The sequence below is a fragment of the Strigops habroptila genome, chromosome 7 (assembly GCF_004027225.2).
Source record: "Strigops habroptila isolate Jane chromosome 7, bStrHab1.2.pri, whole genome shotgun sequence".
NCBI lineage: Eukaryota > Metazoa > Chordata > Aves > Psittaciformes > Psittacidae > Strigops > Strigops habroptila.
The window spans coordinates 12,771,861-12,788,599 of record NC_044283.2 but is presented as its reverse complement, the minus strand read 5'-3'; the positions used below and the strand labels follow the sequence as shown (position 1 = coordinate 12,788,599).

The 16,739-nt window shown below is 40.5% G+C and overlaps 1 protein-coding gene across 1 annotated transcript in view; it reads left to right on the top strand.

The window, feature by feature from the left end:
* Window positions 1-561: 561 nt before the first annotated feature.
* Window positions 562-16,739, top strand: part of WFS1 (wolframin ER transmembrane glycoprotein) — a 37,837-nt gene continuing 21,659 nt past the window's right edge. Inside the window, exons 1-2 of the mRNA XM_030492625.1 lie at window positions 562-782; window positions 2,811-3,008. Of these exons, the coding sequence (XP_030348485.1) occupies window positions 2,816-3,008 (193 nt within the window). The 5' untranslated portion in view covers window positions 562-782; window positions 2,811-2,815. The remainder of the gene's footprint in view (window positions 783-2,810; window positions 3,009-16,739) is intronic.

Genomic DNA, 16,739 nt, shown 5'->3' with positions numbered 1-16,739 from the left:
TACAGCTCATTACCAGCCCAGAAGCTTTCCATGTATGCGACAGAAGTACCGGTGTACATAGTAATAATCTACAGGTCATTTAGGAATAACTAGATACTCGGTAACCACCCTTTTTTCCTTCTCTTCTCTCCGACCCCTGCCCGCCTCCATGTTGTCTAACGAGAGGCACCGCGGCACAGACGCGCCCTTCTGCTCCCCAAGTTAAGGGCCACGCTTGAAGAGAAAGCCTTTACCCGCGCCTCGGACAACTCGGGGCCGATGCCGGTGGGCACCTCCCGCGGCTCGGCTCCGCCGCCTCCAGGCCGCTCCCACCGCACGGCCCGCCAGAAGCCGCCTCACAGCGGCCGCCCCACAGGCCCTCCCGCGCTGCCATGTTGGAGCTGCCCAAGCCCGCCCCAACCGCCTCCGACACCCCGCTCCTGTCCCCCCACGGCGGGCAGCTGCTCCGCACCCACTGCTGCAAGGCGTGACGAGGCCGCACACGCCTCACTGTCCCCGCCACCGCCCACTTCCCCTGCCGCTACCCACCGCCCGGCCTCTGTCTCCTCCTCCCGCCGGCCCCGCCCGCCAGCGGCGGAAGCCTCGGCGGGGCGCGGCGGGCGGTGAGTGGCAGCGGCGCTGCCCCCTCGCACAGCGCGGCGCGGCGGGGAGGGGGCCGGAGGCGGGACGGGGCCGCCCCGTACAACTGCGGTCCCGCGGCGCGGCCACATTTGGCACCGCCAGAGCCGGGCAGAGAGTTATCGTCGAGAGTCCGCGCTGGTGACTTCGCCCTGCCGGGCTCGGTGAGCGTCTGGGGCGGGGACCCCGGGCAGGACGGCCCAAGCTGCCGGCTTCCCTCCTGCCCCCCGCCGTGCTTCGGGTGCGCGCCGGCGCTGCCTGGCCTTCTGGGGCGGCAGCCGCCGCACGGGCACCCTCCGGCCTCGCGGGGACCGAGGCCGAGCAAACCCCGTCTCTCCCGTCCTGCCCCGTCCGGCAGCAGCGGGCGGTGGCTGCAGGGTCACGGCCGGCAGCGGGATGGGCCGGCCGGATAGGAGGGCGAACCGGGGCGGCTGGGCCGCGGGTAGTCCCCCCGCTGGCTTCGCAGCGAGCCTGGGCTCCTCCAAAGTCTCACCGTGCTTCGGGATCCCAGACTGTTAGAAGAGCAACTCTGCGGGGTAGTTTCCGCTCACGTTTACGCCTGTAGTAGGGAAAGTTGGTGGTGTCCTTTGTAGGACAGGTGTAGAGCGACTTTTGGGACGGGAGTGCTTTTGCTATCTAGCTGACACCGAGCTGTTCTCCTGCTTTCCGCACGTGTACTGGAGATGGGGACGCCTCTGTGGCAGGGTTCCCCTTGCTGGCAGCGGTTCGCCCCAGGAGAGCCGCTGTCTGTGTGCCGGCGCATCCCGGGCGGTGGAGCTGCGGCCCGGCCGCTCCTGCGCGTCCCTTTCGAAGCGCCACGGTCAGGTTTAAAACCAGGGGCACAGTAACTTTTGTGATTGTCTAGTGGTTAAAAATACTCACGCTGCTTTACAGGGAAAGTATTTTAATCTCTGTGTTTTCCTAGGACTGTTTGAAGGTTGGACTGAACTATGTTGGTTTATTTATAACTTGATGTAGAAACATAATACAGAAGTACATTTAGTTATATCAGTAAAATACTTTCTAGTTTAGAGAAGCTTAATTTTGGCAAGTGAGTTGTCTAAATTGGAATATATTTTCCAGGAGTAATATTCCTGGTACTTTCAGCATCCTGTTGTGATTTTATTGTCCTTTAAGTGAAAGAAGTTGTTGGCTGAGTTAAGTAGTGTATCCTTGGTTTTGGCTATACTACTTCCATCTTTACAATGAGATCTTTAGGTCAGTATTCTGAACAGACAGAATTAAAAAGTATGGTTTATAGCCAGATATGTTCTGCAGTGTTCCTTGGAAATTGCTTAGCTTAAGGGAAGTTGCTCTTAAGGATCAAGAGTTACTCTTTGTTACACTGTGGTAGTAAATGCATGCCTTTCTACTTCCTGTCTTGTAAAAGCTAAGCTTTCAGTAAGCACTTTTATGAAAGTTTACTTATTTAAGGAATTTCTACTGTAGAACAGAGATCCCCTCAAAGTTTAGGAGAGGGCTTATAGTGAAAGTTAAAAGGTGTTCTTTTGTAAGGAAACTGTAAGGCCTTTCCCTCCCTGCCTTAGTGGGTTTTGTGTGTAAATGCTGTTTTTAATAAAATGGAATATAGTAGTAAATAAAGTCAGCTTATTTTGGATCATGTGTATTTCAATTGGAAATGTCTAGAAGGAGCATCTTTGGTGATGTCTCTTTCCTCATTTCATGTGGCAGTTATACATCTCGTCCTCTGTCACCTTATCTTTTTGTCTTTCCCTGTTGCCTGATTAGGCTGTTAACCAGGCCCTTGGTACAAAGTTAATTTTTCTGCAATTACAGACATACCAGTGCCATTTTGAAAAAAGTTAGGGGTTAGTCTTTATTTCTTGCAAGTGTAAGTAGAACATCAGATGCAAAGAAGTTATATATATGCAGTATTTATAGGATTGATTAATGTTAACATTTATCTACACTTGAAAATTAATTCTTATTTAGTTAGGAAAAAAGGCAGTTGCTCCTCTGGCGCAATGCTTTATATGGTCAGCCTTAACAATAGCTGCTCATCTTGGAATTATTGAACAATGTATAAATAAATCTTGAAGTTGCTATCAACCATCTTGCCCTTTTCGAGGCTTTTTGAACATATACAAATATGTTCAGATTTAAAATTTTACTCTGGTTTTACGTTTTAACCCTCCTATCTGATAATTAATCATTAGTCTCTTCTTTTGCAGCTAAAATGAATTCAGATCCTGATCCCCCTTCAAGTCCCTCTCACCCCCAGCTGCATCGTGGAAGGTCCCAGCTAAATGCTGCTGCTGTGGACCGTAGTGAGAACAATCAGAAACCTGGACCGTCTTCAGGAGATACTGCAACTTTTTCTTCTTCAGTTCCTGGCTACTCCCATAGCAGGGAGAAAGCTGAAAAAAATGGTAAGTATGAAAGCAAATTTTATGCAGATTTGGCTTATGTTAAACATTGGGAGATTATGGTGTGTATATGTATTTTAATTCTGTTTAAAGAGACACTGTAAAGTAGGAAAATAAACATCTCTGATTTCTTTTAACCTGTTGTAGAAGAGACTCCTGCAGCTTACATTGTGTGTGTTTTTGAGTTTTCCCATCCAACAAGAGAGAACTTTGAAAAATGGCAGGAAGAATTAAACGTAATTTAGCATAATACTAAGGTTTCAGTTTCATTCCGTTAGTTGGCTAGATCTCATGCTAACTATAGCTTTAATATGAATTCTAGTGTGGATGAATAGATGCTACTGTAATGTAGACTGAGGGAATAATAAGATGATATATGAAACCAGAGTGACAGAAATAAAGTTAAGATTAGCAGGCAGATAAGAAGTTGGATTAAGCATCACGATACACTTTGAATGGCAGAATGATCGTATGATACTTCCCCTATTTTCCACCCCCGTCTTTCCCCCCTCAAGCCTCCCAGTGAAACCATTGAGTTTCAAAGATTGTGAAAGCTGTTTGGATAAGAGAAATATCTCATGCAAAAGGTAGAAAGAAAAAATATCTGGCTTCTATATAAAGATGCTGAGTTCCAGTTTTAAGTTCAATTTGTAATCTAACACTTTGGTAAGAAGGTCTTGTGTTCAAGGTCTAGCAAAATTACTGCTCTTTAAGTTTCTTCAAAATTGGACTTTTGATTCTGAAACTCTGTGCATGCCTTTACATTCATAGACATGAGTCACTCTATTAAAGGTAGCAAGGCTATCCAAGAGTTCAGAATTATCAAACGTGGGAATATCTACATGGCATGTGTCAGATGCAGCTGAGCTCTGCACATAGTTCAGGCCAGTATTGTAGTGGTGTTAGCACATCTACTGTTTGCCTCTAATTCAGAATTGACCAGTTGGAATTTTCTGGGTTCTTTGTTACTAAAAAGCACATTCCAGATGATAGACAATTTTTTGGATACCTGAATTTCTAACATGCCTCAGTGTATCATTACCAACTTTGTCATCTCGCCCACCTGTAAAAGAATTCAGAGATGATGGAGAATTGACATTTCTAACATTAATTGCATGATTATTAGTTTAATATCAGTGCTAATAGGTATATTTTCTTCCTTTCTTCATTCTCCAATTTCTTATTATGCTTCATCAGGGAAAGAATAGCAACAGTATTAGGAAATGGTGTGGAGTTCTCTTGGGCTTTGTTGTAATATGATTTGAAAGCGGAAAACACAGGTTTCTGTTGTTGGTGCCCACATTCATGCAAGATTCTGAAAATAAATACAGACTATTAATCTACTGGTGATTTACATGAGATTGTGTCAGGTATCCTTCTCTAGCTAATTTGGAGATTTTCTTCTATATTATTACTGGACTTCTAAAATTATATTGAGTTTTGTCTTAGTTCGCTCTACAAGCCTGTGTATTTCCTAATGATCCCTACACAAACAGACACTTTTGTTTGTGCCCCTAGAAGAGGACTTCCAAGCATTGATGTATTTCTCCGTTTCAGTTGTGACTCATTCCTGATCACTTTAAGTCTCTTCCTTTGAAAATCTTCTCAGTGCTTAGTGCCACTGTCATTGCATTTTCCATCCTCATCTTCATACAAACAAGCATTTAATGCTGCAGAGTGAGCATTGCGTCATGGCGGAGTCTCTAACACCAAGAAGTTAGTGGATTTAAATAGCAAATGTGTTTGTCTTTGATGAAGAAACACTAGATGTTTTTTCATCTAGTGTTTTCTTCTATGGTTATTTTAGATTTATGTAATCTGTCATAATACATACAGTTTCTAGAACTGAAGACTCTTTTTAAAGAAAGGAAGCAGAGAATTTTTCTTCCACCCACAGCATCATTGGTCATCAGAACTTAAAAACAGGGATTTTAATAGGAACCTCAGAAAGAAGTACAAATAGATCGAAGTACAAATTGTCACGTATGTGCATGTGTTAAACAATATGAAAAAAGTGATGTCTCAAACAGAAAATTGGCAAAATTTAGCAATTCTCAAAGTATTTGAACTGAGAAAGAAGGTATTCCTTGGAATCACTAGAGCCTTTACCAATAAATTTCAAGTTGCTGATAGATGCAGGAAAAGTGAAGGATCTGTTTTCCAAGCCATGGCACGGTGTGGACTGGATGTATGAAAGGACATATGCGCTAGACCAGACCACTGATGTTCTGGGAGTGGCTATACCAACTTCTTTCTAGGCAGATTAAGAAGTCAGTTACTTCGAATAGCCACTGTATGTCTCTGTTGATGACTGTAACTCTAAATGATGTAAAAGAATACAGAAGAGACCAGCACATTGCTGTACAGAAAGCTATTTCAATAAATTACATATGTAGAATGCTCCTCTTCATTAGTGACTTGAGTATCTTGCACGAAATTGCACAAACTTAAATTTTTAATAGAAGTAATTTAATTTTTAATAAATCAACTATGTTTTCTCTCAGAGAAAGGGAGATGTACTACATCCGTCTCAAATCTTGAAAGGGGTTTTACCTCTAGACTGTCTACCACATGCCCATGTGCCCTTCCTGCAAACTGGTATCCTGGACTGCATTAGACAAAGCATTGCCAGCAAATGGAGGAGGTGATCTTTGTCTGCTCAGCACTGGTGAAGCCATACATGGAGTGATATGTCCAGTTCTGAGCTCCCTAGTACGAGAGATGTGGACAGACTGGAGAGAGTCTAACAAAAAGCCACTAAGATGATGAAGGGGCTGGAGCATCTCTCCAATGAGGAAAGGCTGAGAGCGCTGCGGTTGTTCAGCCTGGGGAAGGCTCAGGAGGATCTTATCAATATCTATAAATACCTGAAGGGAGGGTGCAAAGAAGATAAAACCAAGTGGTTCCCAGTGACAGGACCAGAGGCAATGAGCATAATCTGAAACATGGAGGTTCCCTCTGAATGTCAGGAAACACTTTATTACTGTGAGGGTGACTCAGCACTGGCACAGCTGCCCAGGAAGGTTGTGGAGTCTCCATCCTTGGAGATACCTAAAAGCCATCTGAACATGGTCCTGGACAACAAGCCATAAGTAGCCCTGCATGAGCAGGTGGTTGGAGCAGATGACCTCCAGAGGTCCCTTCCAATCTCAATCATTTGGTGATTCTTGAAATATTCTTGCTAATGTATCTGTGTTTCTGATCTGTGCTTTTTCTTCCATTCTCTACTTACATATGCTGTGTTTAGGCTATAGCATCAATGTGAACATTAAGTAACTTATTTCTTGGAAACAGCCATCTCCTACTCCTGCAGCATTACTTACATCTTGCAGCATAATCCAGCAAATTAATGAATGTCCTGGCTCTGACTCAGTAAAGCACTTAAGCATACACATATCTTCAGATGCACAGGTACATAATTTGAATCAAACTCCTATACTATAGTTTTTTTTCTTAGCAATATTTTAATCTATCTTTTGCTAATGTATTGTTAGGTAGTGGTTTTGTTATTTCTTGTATGATTCATTTTGGAATGGGAGGAACAGTGCTTTGAGAATTTATTGTGCAAATTAAATCTGGATTGAAGAAAACAATATTCAGTTGTTGAGCTTGAGAAGATTTGCAGATATTGGTTTTGTTCCTTTTTTCCTTTTCTTACAAAAAGGATGGTATTCTTATTTCTACCCAAAGCCGTTGCATTCTCTAGAAAACTTGTGCCTATCTAAGTTACTGGGTTTTGTGTATGTGTTAGGAATGGAATGAATACCAATATGTCAACTCTAATGTTTAAAAATAAATTAAAAAAAAATAAATATTGTTACACTTCCAAGGATGTTCCTGGACAGGAAGTTTATTAGTGAGCAAAGCATATACACTACTAATTAGGGCTTCTGAAGTTTTAAAACCATTGAGTCATCAGTATGCATGCAAGCAAATTACAGGAGAGTTGCCTGTTGCTTAAACAAAAAAGTTCTGCCATTATTTTAGTAGTCTGTGCCGAGAGGAACATGGTATATCATAAGGAAGACCACTGGCTGCCTGATAATCAAGTCTCGTGAAGTCTGTTGGGAGAGACTAAGAGTCTTAGTCTTGAGATTTGAGACTATCTTTGAGATAGTCTCAAATCTTCTCAGGCACCTTTATGCCCCCCAGGTGCACAGGCCCCTCTCTTTCTGTCCAGCTGCTATACCCCTTTTTGGCATCGGTATTTCATCCACTCTGCATTCTCCTTCCTTTAGAGTCAGCTCTAAAGCAATGCAAAAAGAAATAGCTTAGATGAGAGCTCTGGAGGTCCCAACACTGGATTCTCCAAATAGGCTTAAAACCTTTATTCTTGCTAGTGGAACCATTTTTTTCTTTTCTACATGTACACAGAGCAGAGCTAGGAAAAAAGCACCTTCAACATATTCACTTAGTTACCACGTAAGTATCTGAAGGCTGCTGCTATTAACGTAATGGTTTTTTGGAAGAGATGCATGAATCCATGCTCCAGGTAAGTGGTCTGTATTGCTGAGCCAGCATGTAGCTTTCTGTGGCCCTGTGAATGTTTCACTTTTGATTCAGATGAAAAGAAAGCAGAGTTGGGAGAAACTTCTCTCAATACGATACTGATCAGGTACTTTCCTGGGATGTCTGGACTCAAGTAACTTCTTCAAGTCAGCCATAATGGTAACCTGAGCTGGACTGACTCTCACCCCAGGGAAATATTTATTGAGCTGCAGGTTATCTGGAGGTGTTACCATTTCTTTTAATGCTTAACTACTTTCAAGCATGTTAAGTATCTGTCTTAAAATTTGACTGTCTGCCAGTCAGCAAGTAAGAGAAGACTTCCTAGGATAAGAGAAATCTGGGAGGCAGTGTGAAGGTGATAAGTTTTTATATGTGGATATAACAGATTTTATCTGGTTTTTACATCATTCATGTACATTTGCTAGCCAGTAAGGTTGGAGAGGAGGAATTCAAAGGTAAGAGTTTGGGAAGCTTTGAGAGCATTGCAAAACTAAGTTGCAGTGTTTGGAGAAACATCCCTTTGGTTAAGGAATGAATTTCTGTTTTGTCCATGTTTTTGCTGTTAAGGAAATACGCACAAGTCTCTTGCTCTAGAACTGTGAACATATGGGGAAGGTATTTGTACTGACAGCTTTGCAGACAGAAATCAATTTCTTAGGTTTTGTTTGTACATGTGTGGAGTTCTGCTTGTTAGGAAGGTTATGAGAGGTTTTTTGTATCCTTTGGAAGAGAATTATTTTATAAATTGCATGACAAAATATATAAATAGTACAAAATGATTATTCTAAACAGTTTACAACCCATTGTAACAATGTACAACAGTGCATCTTGCATTGCTAAATGAAAGCTAATGAATGGGGAACCTCTCCTCTAATTTACAAATACTTCCCGAGTGGTAGCCTGTTGCACTTAAGGTTACAAAGAACCTTTGCTTCAAAGCTCTGCTTTAGCACTTCTGTGTCTTCATTTTCTGCCAGTTTGCTTGTACAGACTAACTCTTGAGGCGAAGTGAAATGTTTGTGCAAAGCTTGAAGAAATTTCAGAAAAATCTTTGATTGTTAGAAGGGGAGGATTATGCTTTGAAGTATTAATTACTTAACAATTTACCTGTCAGTTTATTAATGCCCCTTCAAACTTTACCTGTAATTACTCAGGCTTCTGGAAGGCTCATTTGCCAAGCATTGCTGTGCGGGAGAAAGGATTCTATCCAAACACAAGTTAATGACTGTGTTTTTCAGATAAAATTTTGGGACATCATTGTAGTTGGTGCAGAACGATGGGAATTGGCTTTTTCAGGTCTGCAGCTATTGTTGTCAATAACGTGCTCATGTTTTTTACTGTACTTGGGAGTAGGCTCAGACACCCATTGATTTGAGGAAAGATTCTTCATCTTTTTCACCATTTGAAATACATAAATGTTTTCTTTGGCTGATAACAAAGATATTGTTACTAACAACAATTTTTGTGTTCACACAGTGAACCAGGCTAAGAAAAGTGCCCTAGCTCAATCTTTCTCTGTTATTTTTCAGGTAGACTGATTTTATAATCTGTGTTAGTTTATGGTAACAAAAATGTTTTTTCTAGCATAGTTCCAGGGTGTTATAAGGATAGAAATGAGCAGCAAAAGGGTGGAAGGGGAAAAGCTATATTCACATTAGTAAATTAAGTAATGAGATAGGATTGATTCTAAACTATTTGCTGCTAAGGACTCAAGGTTCCTCTTGTACACATTTAAAATTGAAGCTAGTGGTTGGAATACAGTCTTTCAATTTAATTTCTCCGAAAGGAATCCAGTGTGTGTGTTCCACTGCGCAAACAAAATGGGAACAGTTGGAAAATTAAAAGCACGTTCCTCATCTGAACCAGTTCTCTAATGTAATGCATCTGCATTCATCAGCAGTGAGAACTGCTAACTTGTGGAGGTATTTCACGGTGGCTTTAGGGGGAAAACATTTGGAAGTACCTAAACCTGCCTGTACGTTCATCTTCAAATAAAACTGCAAAAAATCCCTGTTACGCTACGCTACACAAGGAGGTGTTTGAAATTGTTGTGCTGCTCGAGGGCCCCTTGCAGTGGCAGAAGGTCCACTTCATTGCAAAAGTTAGAAGGTGAGACTGGAAACAGTAAACTGGGAAATAAAACCAATCCTTTGCAAAGTCAGATAACTATTAGAAGTGCTTACTAAGCAAGGCAATAACGCAGTGTGGACTTGCGAAACAGTTGAGATGAGTCTTTTTTACAGGCCAGTCTATTTTGAGGGTAAGCTAATGAATTGTCTAAAGTATCTGTGTGGTAAGGAGCTTAAGCTGCAGAATTGCTGAAATTCCATTGAGCATTGCGCAGTTATGATAACTTCAAATCTTCATCTTCAAAAATATGTGGCCTTGGTGGGGTTTATGATCTCATTTTTCTTCCCCCGCCCCCCCCCCTTTTTTTTCTTGGTGGGGAGGGTTAATAATTATTATTACCAACTAAGCAATGACAAAAGCATATTTATTTTTAACTCTCCAATTTTGGAACATGTTAGATTTATCCTAGCTCATCCTTAAAGGATTTAATGAGAGATGCCTACATAGAAAAAGCAGCAGTACAATTTTCTCATGAGTTGTGTGTAAAATTATTTTAATGACTTTAAATGATCATTGTACAATAATAGCTATGCTAGAAAGAAACATCTTTTAAGAATAGCTTTCCCTGCACTTTTAAAATTTATAGTCTCTATAATATCATCACTCTTGGTCTTCAACCTACATGCATTTTTTTTTTATTTTTTTTTATTTTTTTTTCATTGCTGTCCTGACAATTTGCCTTAATCTTGTGCTGGTGCAGAAGTTGTTCCCTTTTCAGTTTAATGCTATTTAATGACTTGCAACTTGTGTGACTGAGACTATTATCCTATCTACAAATGCATTGCTGTACCCAGAGAAAGCAGAGCTGAGTTCTAGACCTCAACATCTTTGTAAATGAAAGTTACTCCTTTCTCTCGCATCCCTGTTACCACCTTTAAAAATAGAATGCTTGGCAGTGTATGCTAATAAAAATATTTTTAATTGTTCTTGGGACAAGTAGGACCATCTAACCATGGAAGTTGAAGTGCATAGAAGAAAAATATGCAGCGTACTCTTAATTGTACTAAGCCCTTATTTTGCAGTTAAGTAAGAATTCAGGAGGCTTACAAGTGGACAAAAGGATTCAACACTCATGGATGAGCAAATAAGCATCTGAAGTTAATAAAACCATGTATCAAAACAATGACGTTTGTTGTACAAAATATTTATCTGTCTGCAGTCAGTTCCTCAGTGTCATTATATTCTATAAGTACAAGTCATGTTTATGACATGATGCTTCGTGTGTGTTTTTAAGTGGAATGTCAGATTTTCCAGAAACTTCACTCCTACATAGGTACTGCACACAATACCACCAAACTTCTGGAGCTTGTGGAAAGTGAGTAGGAGGATTTCTCTAAGAGACTCAAACGGGCTCTGCTGAACACTGAAAGCTCAACAGTACACTCCAGTGACACACAAAAGCTATTAGAACCTACATTTCTGTTACAAAATGTGCAAACAACTTTTTTTTAAAAGCACATTGGTAATAGTCTACCTGTGGATGAGCAGTTCAAATCTCTCTTTCCTGAAAGAAAGAAATCAGACACCTTTCACGTTGGAGATATGCTTATGTGGCATCTTCTAGCAAGTGAAAGGATTTTTATTTTGTCGTTAACGTGTATGCCTTTGCTCCTAAGTGTGTCTGGTGTTCTAGAAAGCTTCTTTCATAGCAAAAACTAAATCTGCAATAAAAAGCTGTGTCCTGTTCCCTGAAAACCTTGAGATTGTTGGATTTTGATTAACTTGCCAGATCTGTGCTTACAGGATTTTTTGCAGGAAGGTGTCCTTCCGTATCAGAATTGGCACTGTACAGCTTCCAGAAGGGACTAGAGGTATTATACACAATGTGACTCAAAAATTAATACCTTCTAGGGAGATTTTGCACAAAATGTGTTCTGCTATAACTGTTTTAGTTGCTATACATGGACAGGCATGCCCTTAAGCTTTCATTTTTCCTAATTTGACTATTTATTGCTTGAATAAAGATCATAAACTCATAGAATAGTTAGGGTTGGAAAGGACCTTAAGATCATCTAGTTCCAACCCCCCTGCCATGGGCAGGGACACCTTGCACTAAACCATGTTGCCCAAGGCTCTGTCCATCCTGGCCTTGAACGCTGCCAGGGATGGAGCATTTACAACTTCCTTGGGCAACCCATTCCAGTGCCTCACTACCCTCATAGTAAAGAGGTGGTGAAGAAAAATAACTTCTTTCTTATATCTAATCTAAACTTCCCCTGTTGAAGTTTGAACCTGTTACCCCTTGTCCTACTGCTACAGTCCCTAAGGAAGAGTCCCTCCCCAGCATCCGTATAGCCCCCCTTCAGATACTGGAAGGCTGCTGTGAGGTCTCCACGCAGCTTCTCTTCTCCAGGCTGAACAGCTTCAACTCTCTCAGCCTGTCTTCATATGGGAGGTGCTCCAGCCCCCTTATCATCCTCGTGGCCCTCCTCTGGACTTGCTCCAACAGCTCCATGTCCTTTTTATGTTGAGGACACCAGAACTGTACACAATACTCCAAGTGAGGTCTCACAAGAGCAGAGTAGATGCCTGCATTATTTACTTTGTGTGTGTATGCACTCTTGTTGCTTGCTTACTATCTAATGTTATAAAAGCTTCATATTTCAACATTTTAAAACTTTCTTCATACTAGCAAATGAACTATTGCTGAGAATCTGCAAGAAAATAATTTTCTGTAGCTAGTATATTTAATTTATGAACTTCTTACAGCAAATTCATTCAGTCTTCTAACATAAATTAACTGCTTCATATTCATGACAGGCTGTTACTTATGTTTCAGTCATGCTTTGTTTCTTCTTTTTTGTTGTTGTTTTTTTAGTAACCCAGTAAGACCAGATGATGACAATACAGTCCATTCATAGCTTCAAACTGTGTAGTAAGACCTTTACTGACTTCATAAGGAGCTATAGCAGTTTCTCTTTCTGACTGTACCCTGACAAAGGTAAATACTAGAGGAACAGAGAACAAGACTGATGAAAGCTGAGGAGTAGGAGACAGAATTCCCTTACAGCAGTAGTTTGAAAATTCTATTCAGTCGGCCAGAGCCAAAATATGCCAGTACCCCAAAGCAGTCTGCATATATGGAGTTTTTGCAGGTAGGTTGTCTTTAGCAGCTGGGTGGTTGGTTTCTAAGAAGCCAAACGCTTCTTTTTCTCTTCTAGTTAATTTTAGCTTTATCCTACAGAAGGAATTGAAATCCAGGGGACAGAACACAGCCCTTAAATGTCTTCTGGCAAGCTGAATTTTTTTGTGGGTGTTTATGGTAATAAGTTGATACACATCCTTTCTGTGCACCACGCTAACTTCCTTTGGGACAGGATTTATAGCATGTTGAGGTGTTACTGGCTGTTTAATTTTAAAGTTAATCCAGTGCTGGGTTAGATAGCTACAGCTTGTTATAAACTCTAAGTTTCTCTGATGAAACTTGTGGCACAGAGTGTATTTATAACTCTGAACTTAAAGATAGTAGAATAGTTAGATTCTCCCTGCAAGTACTACTTAGGCATTTATTACTATCTTAAGTATGGCATAAGCTTTACCTCTTGAACTTCAGAGACACATTTTGGTGGAAATCTGTAGATGTAAAAAATAAAATAGAAATCCAGCTTCACGTTCATCATAATGAAAGTCATGGAAGAGGCTTTTTCAAATACAGCAACTAATTCAGTATTGTTCACTGAACAACAGAGCAACTAATTCAATGTCTTGTCTCCTCCTAAACATTTATTTGTTCATCTTACCTTGTGGGACACAGTGGGAGGGGTGGAGTTGAGCAGTGAATGTAAGTTACTCACACTAGTATCCTCTTGAAAGCAAGTAATTTTCTTTGTAATTCAGACAGTACTCCCTTTCAGATTCGATTACAATAAGGCTTCCTTGCTAAAGCAGTAATGTGATGTATGCCTGAAGCTTCAATTAAGTACAGTGATGTGCAATGTGACAAAGATCAGTTCAGACAGAGAATTTGTTCATGTGTGGGAGAAGATCTAATGTCAAAGAAGACATTTTTCCCTCCCTGCTCCCACCGCAGTGATTCAGCTGGTGGAAAGACCTGTGGATGAAAGCTTGTCCCATACTACTCTTCATCAGACATGTCAATTACTCTTGTCAGTTAATAATGTGGAGCTAAGGGAAAAGCTTGACATTATGTGACTTCTTTTAAGTACAAAACCCACTTATATTAAGCAGCACGTTTACTGGATAAAGCTGATGAAAATACGAAGTGCAGTTTTTCTTCTTGTGGATGCCATCCAGCGTTTTCGTCTCTCCTACCTGAACTCTCTAACAGTCTCACCAGTACTGAGCTGTTTGGGTGTATTTTTTTCATTTAAAAAGTGTGTCACATCTCCAAGGTTTTATTCTTAGTGGTAATAGTTCAGAGCTTATGACTGTGTGTACAATGATAAGGTGTCATCTTGGTGGCATTTGCTACATTTCAGCTGACCATTTTATTATTTAGTCATGAAATCCTTTTGCAGGTTTTGTTTGGGGTTTTTTTCAGTAAGCACTTCTGAGGTGGTTTGGGGTTTTTTTGGCCTGAATAACACAGAATGGTAACAGACTGTCACCTCCCTGTTAGCCCCATTTATTTTTTTCTTTCACACATAAATGCATTGAACAGTATAGGCCTTATTGTATATCGCTGTGTGTCTAAACTGATACTTTCCTCTGGGATAATAGGAGCTATGTATTTTTATTCTTTGTTTTTTATTTCTTAATGTCTTATTTATCCATGTAACAGCCTACATTCTAATTTGTATAGAGGACTTCTGTGAGAAGCCTTACTTGCTACCTTTGGAGATAGAAATATGAGCTGGATCTGCCTATCGTCCAACCTTTTGACCCTTTCTTTCAGCGATGTCTTATGTCAAGGCTTTTTACACAAGATCTGATTTTACCCAGTGTATCTTTTATGTACCCTCCGTAGGCTGAAGGTTTTGGGTTGTTTTTTTATCTTTTACATATTTGCCTTGCATTGGTATCAGATTTAATGGTCTCTGTTATCAGGGATCGCTCTGGTATCGTACTTGGTGCTTTCCATTTCTCAGTATTAAGTGAGAGGTTGCACACTGCTGTATATAATTTAGCAGTTGACTTGGATAAAACAATTAAGAGAAACTACAGTTTTAGACACAATTAGAAGAAACCATAGCTTCTTTAAGCCTGAGATTCCAGCACAGGAGCTTCTCAATGCTATTCCCTGGCAGGGGAAAGAAAAATATATATTTTAGGAGATCATCACTGCAGCTTTCTCTTTTTTCTTTTTTCCAAATAGTCAGTTGCCCCTGAAATGTCTGTAGGCCCTATGGGCTACCTGCTAAGCTTGCTGCTCCTTGTGTGCTTGAAAAAGGCATAAAAAGGTGGTAACAGGTTCTGCATTGAGTTGTTCTCCAGATCTTTTTCTCTTGATCTATCACAGTATATGTTTTAAATTCATCGGGTTTTTTCTATTTTTCTTTGTTTTGCGATGACCTTAGCTTTACGATGACACTTTCTTAATTCTAAGAACTTTTTTTCTCCTTTTTTTTCAATTGCCTTTAAATACAAGTTTAGCAGGTTTTGTTTTGCTTCTGACACTCCTGTCTGGGAACTAAATCTAATTTGCTTTTAGAAGAGTGGCTCACTAACCTTTTAAACTAGGTTCTGTGTGTTCCTCAATTAGAAGCAATGCCATGATGCCATTCTTGAACGTGATACTTTCTGGGAGGTAGTTGGGGTCATTATTGCTGCTTTCTGGCCTTTTAGTTGCTCTCATTTTTCACAGTGTGTCTTAGTCATGTTTATTCCAACAAAAGATCAAGAAAACCATATTTAAACCCCTGTCTTTAAAGAAATGTAAAATTTGCAGTATCAGTTATGAGAGTAACTACTTACTGTTGCCTGGCTCACCTTGCTGGGCCACCTTGGTAGCAATTTTCACCTGTGGCGACTGTCAGATCTTATCATGCAATGGTAAAAATCCTTACGTACTTTTCCAGGTGTGTATTCAGTGAGCTTGGGAGTGTGTTATCACTGGCTAAGACTGAACGTATCATATGTGATGTGCATACGCTTAACACTCCTGACTGTTTTCAGTCGCTTCAGGATCACTTGCTATGCTTATAAAATGGGACGGCCAATCCAGAAATCTTGTTTCATATCTTGTCATTTCAGATCCATTATTCTCCCCACACATGGGTTTTACATGGGTTTTTTCCTCCTCCTCCTGCACGTCCCTGTCACTTTTTTTCTGAGCCCAAATGAATGCTTGTAGTCGTGATCATATAAAGCGTGTATGGCATAGAGGTTTTCCTTCGTACGTTCAGTGTGGGTGTTGCGTAATGCACTAATCTTTTTTTCAGTAGAGTTTCCATGTAGCTTTAATATTCACTTGTAAAACCTGTAATTTCTTTTAAACGTACGTATTTCAAATGAATACTTTATCTTCATTATTGCTTCCTGTCTGAGAAACTCAGTTTTCCTTTTATCCTGTTCTCATTAGGTTTCCACTGTTCAAAGCACTTGCAAGCGTCCACCTTGTGTTTGTGTAAAAATGATCTATTGTGCAGGATAATATAACTGTCTTGGGGTTGGCTCCCAAAAGCTGCATGAACAAATAAGATATTAACTCAAAAGGCATAAGAGACTGTGATCCTTAAAAATACCAGCTTTTTTGGTTTGATATTCCTTGTTCATGGTCTTTCTTCTCTTGTTTTATCTGGAATTCAGGTGCTGTAACTATGACCTAAAGCTGTGTGCACCTGGCCAGGGGATGATAATAGCTGGCAAGGTGCTAAAACTTTACCCATGTTCTGGGTAAGTCCACTCTGCTGAGGGCTTTAATATGTTTGTGTTGGTAGGAAAGTAAATCAATCACTTTTATTATTCAACATGCACTCTATTGACTGTTCCTGCATGAGATAACTTTAATGGTTTGGGGCTTGGTTTTTCTTTTGAAGGAAGGCAGTGATTTGTAGCAGTTAGAAGAGCACTTAGAAAATCAAGGTTGTTTTATGTGGTGGATGTGTGTGTATGGTCTACTCTCTATGTATGTATACAAATAAAGATCTTTCCTTGCATTAAAGGCTTATTGTATATGTGCCTTTAAGTATTTTA